The sequence below is a fragment of the Scyliorhinus torazame genome, chromosome 12 (genome assembly GCF_047496885.1).
Source record: "Scyliorhinus torazame isolate Kashiwa2021f chromosome 12, sScyTor2.1, whole genome shotgun sequence".
NCBI classification, from domain to species: Eukaryota; Metazoa; Chordata; class Chondrichthyes; order Carcharhiniformes; family Scyliorhinidae; genus Scyliorhinus; species Scyliorhinus torazame.
In genome coordinates, this window is record NC_092718.1 from 91,064,201 (window position 1) to 91,080,861 (window position 16,661).

Genomic DNA, 16,661 nt, shown 5'->3' on the forward strand with positions numbered 1-16,661 from the left:
TGGAAGAGCAGAGGGTTAAAACTGCGAGATTAGCAGCGGAAATGGCAGATGATTCTGAATTAGTTCATATATCAAAGATTGGTTTCTGACATCAGTTTCAGCCGGTGAGGGACAGAAACCGGGGACATGAGAAATACTCAAGTGGTAAAGGTAAAGGTGATCTGATGGGAGACAATAAAGAGAGTGTACCTCAGATTAAAAAAGAAATCCAGGAGGGTGGAAAAGAAATGAAAAGTTTCAAATGTTTTCACTGTAATAAACTAGGCCATGTAAAGTTACAGTGTTGGTGGTTGAAGAAAAGCACTGGGAAGGCTGATGTGGTAAAACAGGATAAGACAGTGGGGTTTGTTAGAGTGGTAAAGAAAAGCCCAAGGGAAGTGAAGGAGGTGCAAACGATTGTACAGCCTGTTCAATACGTAATTGTTCAGAAGATGCCAGATGTCTTTTAAGAATTTACTTGTGTGGGTAAAGTTTACTCATGTGTATCAGGAGGAGCAGGTAAAGAAGTTACAATTTTAAGAGATACACGGGCTAGTCAATCTTTAATGGTAAGAGATGAGGAATTATGTAGTTTAGGAAGAATGTTGCCAGAAAAGGTGGTGATATGTGGAATTCAGGGTGAGAGGAGTAGCATTCCATTATATAAGGTAAGGTTGGAAAGTCCAGTGAAGAGTGGTGAAGTGGTCGTAGGAGTAATAGATAAACTATCTTGTCCAGTTTACCTTGGGCAATGATATAGCTGGATCGCAGGTGGGAGTGATGCCTACTGTGGTTGATAAGCCAGTGGAAAATCAGTCAACTGAAGTGTTGAAGGACAAATATCCTGGGATTTTTCCGGATTGTGTAGTAACAAGGTCGCAAAGTCACAGGTTAAGACAAGAGGAGAAATCAAAGAGTGAAGATGAAGTTGAAGTGCAATTATCAGAAACGATTTTTGATCAGATGGTTGAAAAAGAACAAGAACAGGTGGGGGATGAGGAGGATATTTTTAGTTCAGGAAAATTGGCGGAGTTACAACAGAAAGATGTAGAAATAAAATGGATATATCAGAAAGCATATACGGAAGAGGAATCTGAGAGTATGCCAGAGTGTTATTACCGTAAAAATGATGTCTTGATGAGAAAATGGAGACCTGTAAATATGCAGGCGGATGAAAAGTGGGCAGAAGTTCATCAAGTAGTATTGCCGGTAGGGTATAGAAAGGAGGTGTTGCGAGTTGACATGAGGTACCAGTGGGAGGTCATTTGGGAATAAGGAAAACTCAAGCTAAAATCCAGAAACATTTTTATTGGCCTGGACTACATAAAGATGTAGTTACATTTTGTCAATCATGTCACACATGTCAAGTGATAGGGAAACCTCAAGCAGTGATAAAACCAGCGCCCTTAATACCCATTCCAGCATTTGAGGAACCTTTTACAAGGGTCCTAATCGATTGTGTAGGACCGCTTCCTAAAACAAAAAGTGGGAATCAATATCTTTTGACTATAATGGTAGTGTCGACTAGGTTTCCAGAGGCCATTCCAGTACGTAATATTACAGCTAAAAGGATTGTGGAGGAGTTACTTAAATTCTTTACTAGATATGGACTACCCACAGAAATTCAATCGGATCAAGGAACGAATTCTACTTCAAAGTTATTCAAAGAAGTTATGGATAGCTTTGGAATAAAACAATTTAAATCAACTGCGTACCATCCAGAATCGCAGAGAGCGTTAGAAAGGTGGCATCAGACATTAAAGACAATGTTGAGGGCGTATTGTCAAGATTATCCAGAGGATTGGGATAAAGGAATTCCATTCGTATGTTACCTTCCAGGGGAAAAACGAACTGACCTGAAAGAGTTATTGATATCACATGGGCAAGTTTGTAGAGGTAAATTGGGAAGTACTAAAATGGCTATATCTGATGTAGATGTGGGAAATGCTGTTCCTCTCAAACAACATCCATATAGACTTCATCCTTTAAAATTGGCACAGGTTAACAGATAGATTCAGAGTATGCTGAAGAATGTCATAATTGAAGTGGGTTGCAGCCAATGGACCTCACCCATAGTGATGGTACCTAAACCAGATGGTACCCAACAGTTGTGTGTGGACCACAGAAAGGTGAATGCTGTTACAAGAACGGACTCTTACCCTATCCCACATTTGAGGGATTGCATTGAGAAATTGGGACAATCTGCTTTTATTTCCGACTTCCAGACATGGAAAGAACATTTAAAGCATCGTATGGAGTTCTTCGATCGACTTCAGGAGGCTGGTTTGGTGATGAACCTAGCCGAAAGTGAATTTGGAGAAGCCCGAATCACTTTCCTTGCGGAGTTTCCGATTACCTCAAGACGAAGGGAAATAATGCGATTTCTTAGCATGAGTGGATTTGATCGAACCTTTGTGCAAAAGTTTTGTGGCGTGATTACTCCACTGATGGACTTGCTGAAGAAACCAAAAACACTTCAATAGACAGCGGACTTTCAACAGGCATTTGACTGCCTGAAAGCTGTGATCACCAATGCTCCTGTATTGGAGAATTGCAAGGGACTCTGTGGTCAGATTGAACTAAAGTATCTGATTCTGAAGAGAAATGCCGAGAAGTAGAGGAATGGATGGATCGTGCAGAGACTTTGTTCAAAGAGACTGTCAATCGAGAAGGATTTCGATTGGAGGAAGAAGAACAAAGAAAAATGGACTATACCATTATACCAGTTTGCATGTGTTGTTTTTTTTTAAAAAACGTAAAGGTATATTTACTGTGTACATTTCTTAGTGGATGGTGCAAAAGTGAAAAATGAAACCATCTTGAAGTTGATGGGTTTTTTTTTCTTGGGGGGAGGCGTCATGTGAGGGTACCTTTAAGACATGGATGTTTAAGCAATGTACCTTTAAGAAAATAGTGATGTCAGAGAGTGGGTGGGGCTGAGCTCAGGTCAGCCATTTTGCAGTTGGGTTTTGCAGTTTGAAAAGTGCCTGGCTGGTTTTGCTGAGAGCAGCTTCAAAGTGCCTGCCTGTTTTGCTGTGAGCTGATTAAAAGGAGAAAGCCAATTTGAGACAGCAGCTTGAGAAGTTCTGGGTTGCTGTGAGTTGCTTGAAGGGAGAAAGCCAGTTGGAAAAAGCAGTTTGTATGTGTCTGTGTGTTTCGAGGAAGAAAGCAAAGTGCTGGAGCTGAAATCAACCAAGCTAATATATCTCTGCCATTCTACAGAAAAAATATATATCCTTTAACCTGATGTGATACTGTTTAAAGGTGTTAAGTCTCTTGGAAGTTTGAAGGAACATTTTAAGGAGTTATTTACTGTTGCAATATTTTCTGAGTTATCTTTGAAGTAAGGGGTGTTAAGAGATCCAATGTTTATTTAAGATGTTAAGTTGAGTTCATGGACTAAACAGTGTTTTGTGTTTAAAAACCCACTTGTCCATAATTGTAATCCCACACCTAGGGAAAAAGCCATGTGCTAGGAAAAGCAACAAGTCCATTAAAGGGAGAGGTTGGTTGAACTCCATGATACATTTTGGGGTTCTGAAAACACCTTGCCCATAACACCTGTCACTGTGGATGTAGGCGGGGAAGCTGAACAGAGCGAAGATTGTGTTGAGGACTTTGATGACGGTGGCAGGCGTCATGTCGGGGCATGGGATGGCGAAGGGGAATCTGGAGTATTCATCGAGGAAATACGTGTTACGGTCGGTGGAGGGGAGGGGCCCTTTGAAATCCACGGTGAGGCGTTCAAAGGGGCGGGAGGCCTTCACCAGGCGCGCGCGGTCCGGCTGGTAGAAGTGCGGATTTCACTCCGCACAGACCTGGCAGTCCCTGGTGATAGCCCTGACTTCCTTGACGAAATAGGATAGATTGCGGGCCTTTATGAAATGGTACAACCGTGTGACTCCCGGGTGACAAAGGTTGTCGTGCAGGGTCTGGAGTCGGCCTACTTGTGCGCTGGCACATGTACCTCGGGATAGGGCATCTGGGGGCTCGTTGAGCTTGCCCGGACGATAGTTGTAGGTGGAGAGCTCGATCCTCCACCTCAAGATTTTATCATTTTTGATCTTACCCTGCTGTGTGTTATTGAACATGAAAGCTACCGACCGTTGGTCAGTGAGGAGAGTGAATCTCCTGCCGGCTAGGTAATGCCTCCAATGCCGCACAGCTTCAACGATAGCTTGGGCCTCTTTTTCGATGGAAGCGTGCTGAATTTCGGAGGCATGAAGGATGCGGGAAAAGAATGTCACGGGTCTGTCTGCCTGGTTGAGGGTGGCAGCTAGGGCGACGTCTGATGCGTCGCTCTCCACTTGAAAGGGCAGCGTCTCGTCGACTGCGTGCATCGTGGCCTTGGCGAAATCGACTCTAATACAGTTGAAGGCATGTTGAGCCTCGGCCGTCAGGGGGAAAAGGGTGGACTGGATAAGTGGGCGGGCCTTGTCCGCATAGTTTGGGACCCACTGGACATATTATGAAAAGAATCCTAGGCAGCGTTTGAGGGCCTTGGGGCAGTGGGGAAGGGGGAGCTCCATGAGGGGGCGCATGAGGTCAGGATCGGGCCGCAGAACTCCGTTCTGGACCATGTAGCCGAGGATGGCTCAGCGGTTTGTGCTGAATACGCACTTCTCCTTGTTATAGGTGAGGTTTAGGAGAGTGGCAGTGTGGAGAAATTTGGCAAGGTTGGCATCGTGATCCTGCTGATTGTGGCCGCAGATGGTGACATTGTCTAGGTACGGGAAGGTGACCCGCAACCCGTACCGGTCGACCATTTGGTCCATCTCCCTTTGGAAGACCGAGACCCCGTTGGTGACGCTGAAGGGAACCCTGAGAAAGTGGTAGAGGCGACCATCTGCCTCGTAGGCAGTGAATGGATGGTCCGTCTCACGGATGGGGAGCTGGTGGTAGGCGGATTTGAGGTCTACAGTTGAGAAGACCCGGTACTGTGCAATCTGATTGACCATATCAGATATGCGTGGGAGGGGGTATGCGTCGAGCTGTGTGTACTGATTGATGGTCTGGCTGTAGTCCACGACCATTCTGTGTTTCTCCCCAGTTTTCATCACTACCACTTGGGCTCTCCAGGGGCTGGTGCTGGCCTCGATGATGCCTTCCCAAAGCAGCCGCTGGACCTCGGACCTGATGAAGGTCCTGTCCTGGGTGCTGTGCCGATTTCAAGGTTAGGCTCTGGAGGTTACACTGGAAGTCCAGGCTGAGTAGCAGGGCAGTGCTGAGGTTGGGGAGGGGGTAGAGGCGGAAGCCGCTGAATTCTACGCCCTGGACCGTGAGTGTGACTATACAGTACCCCCGGATCGCCACGGAGTGGGATCCGGAGGCCAGGGAGATTCTTTGGTTGGCGGGGTGTACCGCAAGGGAGCAGCGCCTTACCGTATCTGGATGGATGAACCTTTCGGTGCAGGCGAGATTGGTCGATCGTGACTGAGGCGAGTCGTGACTGGTCGTCGCTGGTGTCGAACAATGGGGTACCCGGGGGGAACGGGTCCTGGAACAATGGTGGTGCCCATGTGCCGTGGGGAAGACAAGATGGCGGCGCCTGATGATCTTGGAGTGGACAAGATGGTGGCGTCCACGGGCCACACGTGGCGGGGGTTTAAAAAGATAGTGGCACCCATGGGCCGCAAGTGTTCCGCGGAGGGGAAGATGACTGAGCCCACTGGCCGCGCATTGTCTGAGTGGGAGAAGATGGCGGCGCCCACTGGCCGCGCGTGGTCCGGGGAGGCGAAGATGGCGGCGCCCATTGTCCGTACGTGAGGGGGGTCGGGGCGATAGCGGCGACTGAGCGGGCCTGGCACACCGCAGCAAAGTTCCCCTTCTTGCCGCAGGCCTTGCAAAGGGCGGTGTGGGCCAGGCAGCGTTGGCGGGGGTGTTTCTGTTGCCCGCAGAAGTAACATCGGGGGCCCCCGGGGTTGGCTCGCTGGCGCGTGGCACAGGCGTATTGGCTGGATGAGGCTCCTGGGGGGGGGCGGCCATCTGCGGCATCCACGATGCGTAGGAGGGGTGGGCCTCGTGGCTGGGGGTGTAGGCCTGAATATTGCGCGAGGCGACCAACATCGATAGCGCCAGTTTTTTTGTTGTTGCGAGGTCGAGCATGGCCTCCTCTAAAAGTCGCTGGCGTATGAGGTCTGACCCTATCCCCGTAACGAAGGCGTCCCGCATGAGGAGACTCGACTGTTCCGTGGCCGTGACGGCCTGACAGTCACAGTCTCTGACCAGGGGAATTAAAGGACGGCAGACATCTTCTACGGACTCACCAGGGAGTTGACTGCGAGTAGAGAGTACGTGTCTGGCGAAGAGCGTGTTTGTCTGCTGGGCGTAATTCTCTTTCAGTGGCGCCATGGCTTCGTCGTAATTCGGCGTGTCCTGGATAAGAGGAAAGACATTGGAGCTCAGCCGCGAGTAGAGTATATGGATCTTCTGAGCTTCCGGGATTGGGTCTGGTGCAGATCTGATGTAAGCTTCGAAACGAGCTAGCCAGTGTTGAAAGTCCTTTTTGGCGTCGCTTGATTGCGGCTCCAGCTGCAGGCGATCCGGCTTGATGCCGAGGTCCATCTTCTGAACATCTTACAGTAATAAATTGATGCACGATCAATTGCACAGAGACGAGAGTTGAATACAACTGAGGCTTTATTACTCTAAGATGTGTGGCCTCCTGCAGCAGCTGGCGAAATGGCTGCTGTCCAGGAGTTGCAGATAGCGAGGAGGACTGTCAGAGAATACAGCAAAATATAAATAGATTGGAGAGTTGGGCAGAGAAATGGCAGATGGAGTTCAATCCAGGCAAATGCGAGGTGATGCATTTTGGAAGATCTAATTCAAGAGCGGACTATACGGTGAATGGAAGAGTCCTGGGGAAAATTGATGTAGAGAGAGATCTGGGAGTTCAGGTCCATTGTACCCTGAAGGTGGCAACGCAGGTCGATAGAGTGGTCAAGAAGGCATACAGCATGCTTGCCTTCATCGGATAAAGTATTGAGTACGAGAGACGGCAGGTCATGTTACAGTTGTGTAGGACTTTGGTTAGGCCACATTTGGAATACTGCGTGCAGTTCTGGTCGCCACATTACCAGAAAGATGTGGATGCTTTAGAGAGGGTGCAGAGGAGGTTCACCAGGATGTTGCCTGGTATGGAGGGTGCTAGCTATGAAGAAAGGTTGAGTAGATTAGGATTGTTTTCATTGGATAGATGGAGGTTGAGGGGGGATCTGATTGAGGTCTACAAAATTATGAGAGGTATGGACAGAATGGATAGCTACAAGTGTTTTCCAAGAGTGGGGGTGTCAATTACAAGGGGTCATGATGTCAAGGTGAAAGGGGGAAAGTTTAAGGGAGATGTGCGTGGAAAGTTTTTTACGCAGAGGGTGGTGGGTGCCTGGAACGCTTTGCCAGCGGAGGTGGTAGAGGCGGGAACAATAGCATCATTTAAGATGCATCTAGACGGATATATGAACGGACGGGGAACAGAGGGAAGTAGATCCTTGGAAAATAGGTGACAGGTTTAGATAAAGGATCTGGATCGGCGCAGGCTGGGAGGGCCGAAGGGCCTGTTCCTGTGCTGTAATTTTCTTTGTTCTTTGTATACTCCTCCTACTGGGCGGAGCCAGCAGGCAGGGACTACCCCCGTACCACACATCTTCTGATATGTACAACAGTGGTGATTAGCACATACAGCACAGGGTTAGAAACAGAATAAAGCTCCCTCTATATTGCTGGCTTTGAAATCAGACCAAGGCAGGCCAGCAGCACGGTTCAATTCCCGTACCAGTCTCCCCGAACAGGTGCCGGAATGTGGCGACTAGGGGCTTTTCACAGTAACTTCATTTGAAGCCTACTTGTGACAATAAGCGATTTTCATTCATTTCATTTCATCAAACACTCCCAGGACAGGTACAGCACGGGGTTCGATACCGAGTAAAGCTCCCTCAACACTGTCCGCATGAAACACTCCCAGGACAGGTACAGCATGGGGTTAGATACAGAGTAAAGCTCCCTCTACACTGTCCCCATCAAACACTCCCAGGACAGGTACAGCACGGGGTTAGATACAGAGTAAAGCTCCCTCAACACTGTCCGCATGAAACACTCCCAGGACAGGTACAGCACGGGGTTAGATACCGAGTAAAGCTCCCTCAACACTGTCCGCATGAAACACTCCCAGGACAGGTACAGCATGGGGTTAGATACAGAGTAAAGCTCCCTCTACACTGTCCCCATCAAACTCTCCCAGGACAGGTACAGCACAGGGTTAGATACAGAGTAAAGCTCCCTCTACACTGTCCCCATCAAACACTCCCAGGACAGGTACAACATGGGGTTAGATACAGAGTAAAGCTCCCTCTACACTGTCCCCATCAAACACTCCCAGGACAGGTACAGGGTTAGATACAGAGTAAAGCTCCCTCTACACTGTCCCCATCAAACACTCCCAGGACAGATACAGCACGGGGTTAGATACAGCGTAAAGCTCCCTCTATACTGATGCTGTTGAAGGTTGCAGTCTCAGTTTCTTAATGATGAGCAGACTCATATCTGACCCCTTCATAAGACCGTGGTTTTCACACCTCTCGTTGCTGCGTATCACCTTCCTATAACAGTTAACCCACAGCTCCATTTACCGGAAAAGCAGTTTCTTTTTACACAGCACCACGGCACCTTTTCATCGCTCATTGCAGTGACAGAAGGTCCTGCGTCTCTCTCTCTTCTCCCGACACTCATTGCACACACAAATGGGCTGAATGGCCTCGCCCTGTGCTGTTCAGAGTCTACGCCCCTGGCACAGCTCTGGAAATGTGACTGGGGACTGCCCAAGTTGAGGTGTGAAATGATCAGACAAATATTCCAGCACAGGATTTGATTTGTTTGATTCATTATTGTCACATATATTAGCTTACAGTGAAAAGTATTGTTTCTTGCATGCTGTACAAACAATGCATACCGTACAGAGGGAAGGAAGGAGAGACTGAAGAATATAATGTGACCGTTATAGCAAGGTGTAGAGAAAAGATCAACTTAATACGAGGTAGGTCCATTCAAAAGCCTGATGGCAGTAGGGGAGAAACTGTTCTTGAGTCGGTTGGTACGTGACCTCAAACTTTGGTATCTTTTTCCTGACGGAAGAAGGTGGAAGAGAGTTGGCCATTCAGCCCATCAGGAAAGTCCAGACTAACTCCAGTTGGTCCCCACTCCTGCTCACCTGCTCTGTTCCTCTCTATTTCTGCAATTCTTTCCCTTCCAGTATTTATCCAGTCCCCCCTTTTGAAAGTTCCTGTTGAATCTGCTTCCACCGGCCTTTCAGGCAGCACCTTCCAGATCACGACAACTCGCTGTGTAAATAAAAATTCTCCTCATCTCCCCCCATCTGGTCTTTTCCTGATTCTCTTCAATCTGAGTCCCTCTGGTTACCCACCCTCCTGCCACTGGAAACACGTTCTCCTTCGTTACTCTCTGCAAACCCCCCTCATGATTCTGAAAGCCTCGCTTCAATCTCCCCCTTAACCTTCCCTGCTCCAAGGAGAACAATCCCAGCTTCTCCCGGTCTCTCCGTATTAGCTGAAGTCCGTCATCCCTGGTCTCGCTTGCAAACATCAGTTGATTGCACTCCCATCTCTGAGTCAGGTCCCTCTCCCAGTACCGAGCGCAACAATCCAGGCTGACAGTCCAGGGAAGCAACGAGGGAGTGCTGCGCTGTCAGAGATGCCACCTTCAGGTGAGGCATTCAACCAAGAATCTCGGGCTGCCCTCTCAGGTGGGTGTAAAAGATGCCACGGTCATGATTTGGAAGATGTGTGAGAGACTGGGAGGTGGGGTGGGGGAGAGGGGGTGAGGGGTGGAGTTGTCCCCAGTGTCTTGGAGCCAATATTTATTCCTCAACCAACATGACTGAAAATAAAACATGATATGGGTCGTTATCACATTGCTATTTGTGGGGTCTTGCTGTGCACAAACTGGTTGCAGTGTTTCCGACATTACCTCAGTGACCTTACTTCAAACAAAGTACTTCATCGGCTGTGAAACACTTTGGGGTACAGATCCACATCTTTAATGCGTTAGAACCAAGCCACATATTGGGGACAGATTACCTAAAACTTGGTTAAATATGGAGGTTTTAAGGAGCGTCTTAAAGTAGGCAAGGGAGAGAAACAGAAAGAGAGAGAGAAGAGCGAGAGAGACAGAAAGAGAGACAGAAAGAGACAAGAGAGACAGAAAGAGAGACAGAAAGAGAAAGAGACGAGAGAGAGAGACAGAAAGAGAGAGACAGAGAAAGAGAGAGAGAGACGGAAAGACAAAGAGAGGGAGACAGAGACCAAGAGAGAGAGAGCTCAAAAAAGAGAGACGGCGAGAGAGACACAGAGAAACAGAATGAGAGAGAGACAGAGAGTGGGAGACAGAGAGAGGGAGACAGAGAGAGACAAAAAGAGAGACAGAGAGAGGGAGACAGAGAGAGACAAAAAGAGAGACAGAGAGAGACAAAGAGACAGAATGAGAGAGAGACACACAGAGAGAGGGAGACAGAGAGAGAGGGAGAGAGCGATTGAGAGAGAGAGAAACAAAGAGAGATGGAATGTAATAGAGACAGGAAGAAAGAGAGAGACAGGAAGGGAGAGAATGAGAGAGAGTGAGACAGATGGATAGTTAGAGAGAGAGAGAGCGAGGTGGGAGGCTTAGGGAGGGAATTCACAACTTGGGGCCCATGGCAGCTGAAGGCACAACAATGGTGGAGCGATGGGAATCGGTGGGATGCTGCTTTGAGCCAATTCGCTGTTTGTTTCCGACAACACAATAGTACCTCATTGGGGATAAAGCACTTTGAGACATTGTGAAAGGCACTGTACCAATGTAAACTTCTTTCTGAACCTCCTCTGCACCCTCTCCCAGGCCTCGGCCTGTGCAGTGTCCAGGACTAGATTCAACACCGGAACTGAGACCTGGGCAGATTTCAGTTCAGTCCGGAGGTCAGAACACTTCCTCAAACAATTCTCCCCCGCTCCAAAATAAATCTCCAAAGTATTCTCAGTGAAGATCAGCAACCAAGTGCAGAGTCTGCCCAATACCCGTGAGGTCCCCTGTCTGAGGAGTCATTGCCCAATTGCACTGTGAGGCAGTCAGTCAGCCGTTACTTCCTGTCCGCTCATTCCTTTGTGTTTGATGTGTGTTCAAACAGGTTGTTTGTGTTTACAGCGAGGCTGTGAGTCACACACACTCCTATTTGCTGAATACTTTGATCATCTCGCCAGGATTCTCTCTTGGAAGATGTATCAGACTTGGACCATCATCACAGCTGTGGTAGTCACCACTGTTGTTTTATATTGTATATACTGCACTGCATACAAGGGTATTAAGGTAAGGCCCCTGACTACAGGTACGGGAGTAGATCCCTGCCTGCTGGCTCCGCCTAGTCGGCAGAGTATAAATGTGTGTGCTCTCCGAACTGCAGCCATTTCGGCAGCAGATGTAGGAGGCCACACATCTCTGTGTAATAAAGCCTCGATTACTCTCTACACTCGTCTCGTCGTAATTGATAGTGCATCAATTTATTACACAGAGATGTGTGGCCTCCTACAGCTGCTGCCAATTTACACAGAGATTTTACAATGATGAATCTCCGCATCAAGCCGGATCGCCTGCAGCTGCATCGTCAAGCAGACAACGCCAAAAAGGACTTCGCACATTGGCTAGCTTGCTTTGAAGCGCACATCGGATCTGCAACAGACCCAATCCCAGAAGCACAGAAGCCCCAGATTCTGTACATGCGGCTGAGCTCCGAGGTCTTTCCCCTCATCCAGGACGCACCTACCTACGCAGAGGCCATGGTGCTACTGAAGGAGAACTACACTCAGCAGACCAACAAGATCTACGCCAGGCACCTCCTGTCCATGCGGCACCAACTTCCCGGTGAGTCTGTAGCAGATTTCTGGCTTGCCCTGCTCGCCCTGGTGAGAGACTGTGATTGCCAGGCCATTTCGGCCGCTGAACATTCTAACCTGCTAATGAGAGACGCGTTCATTACGGGCATAGGGTCGGCCTACATCCACCAGCTCGGAGAGCCCACACATTTATACTCCACCTACTGGGCGGAGCCAGCAGGTAGGGATCTACCCCCGTACCTGTAGTACAGGGGCCTTACCGTAATACCCCTCGTATGCGGTACATACAATACAACAGTGGTGACTACCACAAGGGGCAGGTGGAATGGTTCCGGAGAGAAAGAAAGAGAGACAGAGGAACTCCTGAGAGATATGGACAGAGATGGAATTGAGGAATTTGGGGAGAATGTGGGATTGAGGGATGTGAGGAGAAGGTGGGTAGATGGGGATTCAGCATTGTGGGGAGTAAGTGGGTAGGCGGGGATTGAGGCATATGGGGAAAAGGTGGGTAGATTGTTCTGATCTATCAGAAAGGCTTTGACATTCTTGGTCGACTTGGAGTAACTGTAGACCTTGTGGTATGAAGCTTCAAACCCGTGACCCGACAAAATTCTGACCGCATCAATTTGCCAATCCCTCACAGCCAGCTCCTGTTCCTCAATTTGGTGATTGCCTATAATGGTCAGTCAATCTCTGACATCAGATTAACAGCCGTTAATACAAACTGAAGGTCGATCATCATATATCCCAGTGCCCAGGGATGTGACTGTGGAACATCAAATCGCAACACTGCAAAAACACGACCAAACTCGTTGGAGGTGTTGATAAAATATTACTGGATGAATTGAACGAAAATGCAGCTAACAAGAAATTGAAAACTGTCGAAAGACTCATACTTTCAGAATATTTGTACTTTTCATTTTAAAAAATCTGCTTCGCTCTTTGACTCCGTAATATAGATGTTTAATTTGGTTTATTTTCCATTCAACAAGGACATTTGTAAACTGGGCAATTAAAATGAACACTGCACCCCTGTATGCTTCATCCGATGCCGGTGTTATCTAGTTACATTGTGTACCTTGTGTTGCCCTATTATGTATTTTCTTTTATTTCCTTTTCTTTTCATGTACTTAATGATCTGTTGAGCTGCTCGCAGAAAATTCCTTTTCACTGTACCTCGGTACACATGACAATAAACAAAATCCAAAATTCAGAAGAGCTGTTACCAAATAAAATCCAATGGCATTGAGAGAGGCTACGCAAAGTGAAATTATTTAATTTTTTTTAACATAACCCTTCGTGTTACGAAAATTACGCAAATTAGAGTCAAGCAAGAAAGTTGCCACTTACTATTTCAAACTCAATATCTTGGGTGTCCATCGGTGTCGTTTATTGATATTTTCCTCCTGTTCAAAATTGCTGCTACTTTTTCAGACGATCAATATCTAAGTGAGAGAGCAGGAAACAGCACTCATTCAGTAGCTCAGTTTCACAGTGGGTGATGAATGAACTGTCAGAAAAACAAATGACTGTGGTGGGGGAGATATTGCCTTGATTTGATTTGAGGTACTGTCCTCTCTCTCTCTCTCTCTAAATATATTTCTCTCTTGCCTTTCACCACCAGCTCAGGAAAGTCCCAGTGTAAGCACTGCACGGTTCGGAAAGCCCTTTCGGTCGCTGCTGTGATACTGTTGCGGCCAATTAGCGCACATCAGCCTCCGTCCAAACAGCAACATGATAAATCAGTGGACAGTCATTTTCCAGCAACTTTGACCCTGAGGTAAACTTTAGACCGGGGCACCAGATCGGAATAGTGACCGCAGGACCTTTGACACCCACTTGGGCAGAGAAACGAGAGCCCCCGCCCCCCCACCACACCGATCTCATCCAGAGGGTGGGGAATGGCACTCCCTCTGTATCGCACCCGAGGGAGAACTCCCTCCAAATGACACTGTTTGTGTTAGGGTTCAGGGTGACATAATCAACCATGAGAAAATCCTCCATGATCAAATGCCGTGAGAAGATAAGTTAATTTGTTTAATTCTATTTTCTATTGAACAACGGTTAGTTTGGAGCCATTTTCTCCACATCACTGAGAGTCAGACATAAGCATTTTTGAACAAAGTATTTTGTGATTTAGGCCTACACCATAGCATCAGAAACAGGGCCGATTTCCCAGGAACAGATCGATGGGGGGGTGGAGGGGGTTCTCTGGGTGGCCAGGCTGCAGCTCCTATGGTGCTGGAGGGACCCTCCTCTCAGCCCCTCAGGAACCCACCCAGCGCTCTTCATCACATGGACAGCCTGATTCTGCCCACCCATTGGCCAATAAAGGGGACAATCACTGCCATGGGACATTGGCACCCCCATTCTCTCAGACCAACATGTAGAAACCTGCCCACAATGTTTTGGATATGAAAAAGACACAAATAAATGTTCCAGTGGTGTAAATCAGACCCTAAACCAGAGCAATTCACAGTATCCCACCATTCTCACCATGGAGTGCTGGGGAATGGGGGAGAGTGGGGACACATTGGTTTACATGTACGGCCTAACCCAGCCAAAAATCAATTCTAAATCACACACACACACAGTCTCACACACACACACTCTCTTACACACACTCACACACACACACAGTCTCACACCCACCCACACCCACACTGTTGTAAACCACTATATTGCATTGTATTGTGTTGTTACATGCCTGGGCTTAGCCCAGCTGGCTCTGCCTGTGGCTTCTCCCATCGGGCTCATGTATAAAGGTGGCTAGTCTGCACCTCCGATCCAGTTTGGGATCAGAGGCCAGGGGGCTTGCTGTTTAGTGTATTAAAGCCTCAGTTACGTTCATCACTCGTCCTGTGTTTATTGATGGCAAATCAATTTAATACACTAAAGGGCTAAGATGAACTCATCACTCAAGCCAGATCGCCTGGAGCTGGACCCACAGGCAGCCGATGCCACGGCAACATTCGAGCACTGGCTGAGCTGCTTCGAAGCGTACCTCGCATCCTTCACCGAAGACTTTGCAGACCTCCTAAAGAAACAGATCCTCCACACACTGGTGAGCCCACGAGTCTTTCTTCTCATCAGGGACGCCCCCTCGTATACGAGGCGATAATGCTGCTGAAGGGACAATATGTGAAGCCGTTAACGAGGTATATGCTAGGCACCTTCTTGCCACGAGATGACAATGCCCTGGGGAATCACTTGCAGAATTCCTGCGTGCTTTGCGTGTACTCTGTCGGAACTGTGATTGCCGAGCGATATCGGCTACCCAGCACGCGGAGCTGCTGATCAGGGACGCTTATGTCGCAGGCATGAAATCAAACTATATCCGCCAGCGATTGCTAGAAGGGGGTACACTCGGCCTCCCAGAGACAGTGCAACTCTCCAACTCAATGGAGGTGGCCTCCCAGAACATGGGGGCCTACACCTCCGTCCATGCGGCACCCTCGTGGACCTCGTGGGTGCCGTCATCATCCGACCCGGGTGCGACGCAAGCCTGTGCCGCGCAGCGGCCCGCCAAATGCCGGAAGCCCGAGGTGCTACTTTTGTGGCCAAGGTAATCACCCCAGACAATGCTGCCCTGCATGGAACACGACTTGCAACGGGTGTGGGAGGAAGGGCCACTTTGCAAAAGCCTGCCAGGCCCGATCTCTCCCTAAAGCTTCTAGGCCCAGCAGTGCGGCTGCTGCCTGTCGGGGCCGCCCCCAGCTGCCATGTGCGACCCTTGGGCGTCGCCATCATCGCCGCCATCTTCAATTTCGGCCGCCACGTTCGACCCATGGGGGCTGCCATCTTTAACGCAATTTTGTTCTCCACCCGCCACGCGTGACCCACGGGGGCCGCCATCTTGAACGCCATCGCTGATGCCACCCGCACGCACGACCCATGGGGGCCGCCATCTTGGGATCTCTCCGCAGCCTCCTGGGAGCCCGGCTCACCCGACCGTACGCTGGCCGCTGCTACCTCCGACCGGCCTACCAACTGCCTTCCGAGGCTCGCCTCCATCACGCTTGACCGGTCCCGGCCTCATCACCTCACGAAGTCTACGATGAACGTCCAGATCAACGGGCTGTCTTTCCAACTCCGGGAGCACAGACAGCCTCATACACCCAGCTACGGGAAGGCGCTGCTCCCTGCCAATCCTGCCCTCGATCCAGAAAATCTCCCTGGCTTCCGGATCCCACGCAGTAGAAATCCGGGGGTATTGTGTCGCAACCCTCACTGTACAAGGCGTAGAGTGCGCTAAACTCAAACTCTACGTCCTTCCCCATCTCTGTGCTGCTCTATTACTGGGGCTCGACTTCCAGTGTCACCTCCAAAGCCTTACTTTAAAGTTCCGTGGACCCCTGCCCCCCCTCACCGTCTGTAACCTCGCAAACCTTAAGGTCGCCCCACCCTCGCTCTTCGCAAATCTCACCCCGGACTGGAAGCCCGTCGCTACTTGGAGCAGACGATACAGTGCCCGGGACAGGGCCTTTATCAGGTCGGAGGTCCTGCGACTCCTACGAGAGGGGGCCATTGAGGCTAGTACCAGCCCCTGGAGAGCCCAAGTGGTGGTCGTCAAGACTGGGGAGAAGCACCGGATGGTCATTGACTACAGTCAGACCATCAACCGGTACACGCAGCTCGATGCGTACCCCCTCCCCCGCATATCTGACATGGTCAACCAGATTGCGCAGTATCGAGTCTTCTCCACAGTTGACTTGAAGTCCGCGAACCACCAGCTCCCCATCCGCCCGGAGCACCGCCAATACACTGCCTTCGAGGCAGACGGCCGCCTCTACCACTTCCTGAGGG

General features: G+C 49.2%; 1 protein-coding gene across 1 annotated transcript in view; it reads right to left on the reverse strand.

Annotated features, from left to right (window-relative positions):
* Nucleotides 1-13,280, reverse strand: part of LOC140386546 (C-X-C chemokine receptor type 3-like) — a 53,635-nt gene extending 40,355 nt beyond the window's left edge. Inside the window, exon 1 of the mRNA XM_072468967.1 lies at nucleotides 13,206-13,280. Coding sequence (XP_072325068.1) covers nucleotides 13,206-13,235 — 30 coding nt within the window. The 5' untranslated portion in view covers nucleotides 13,236-13,280. The remainder of the gene's footprint in view (nucleotides 1-13,205) is intronic.
* Nucleotides 13,281-16,661: the final 3,381 nt, after the last annotated feature.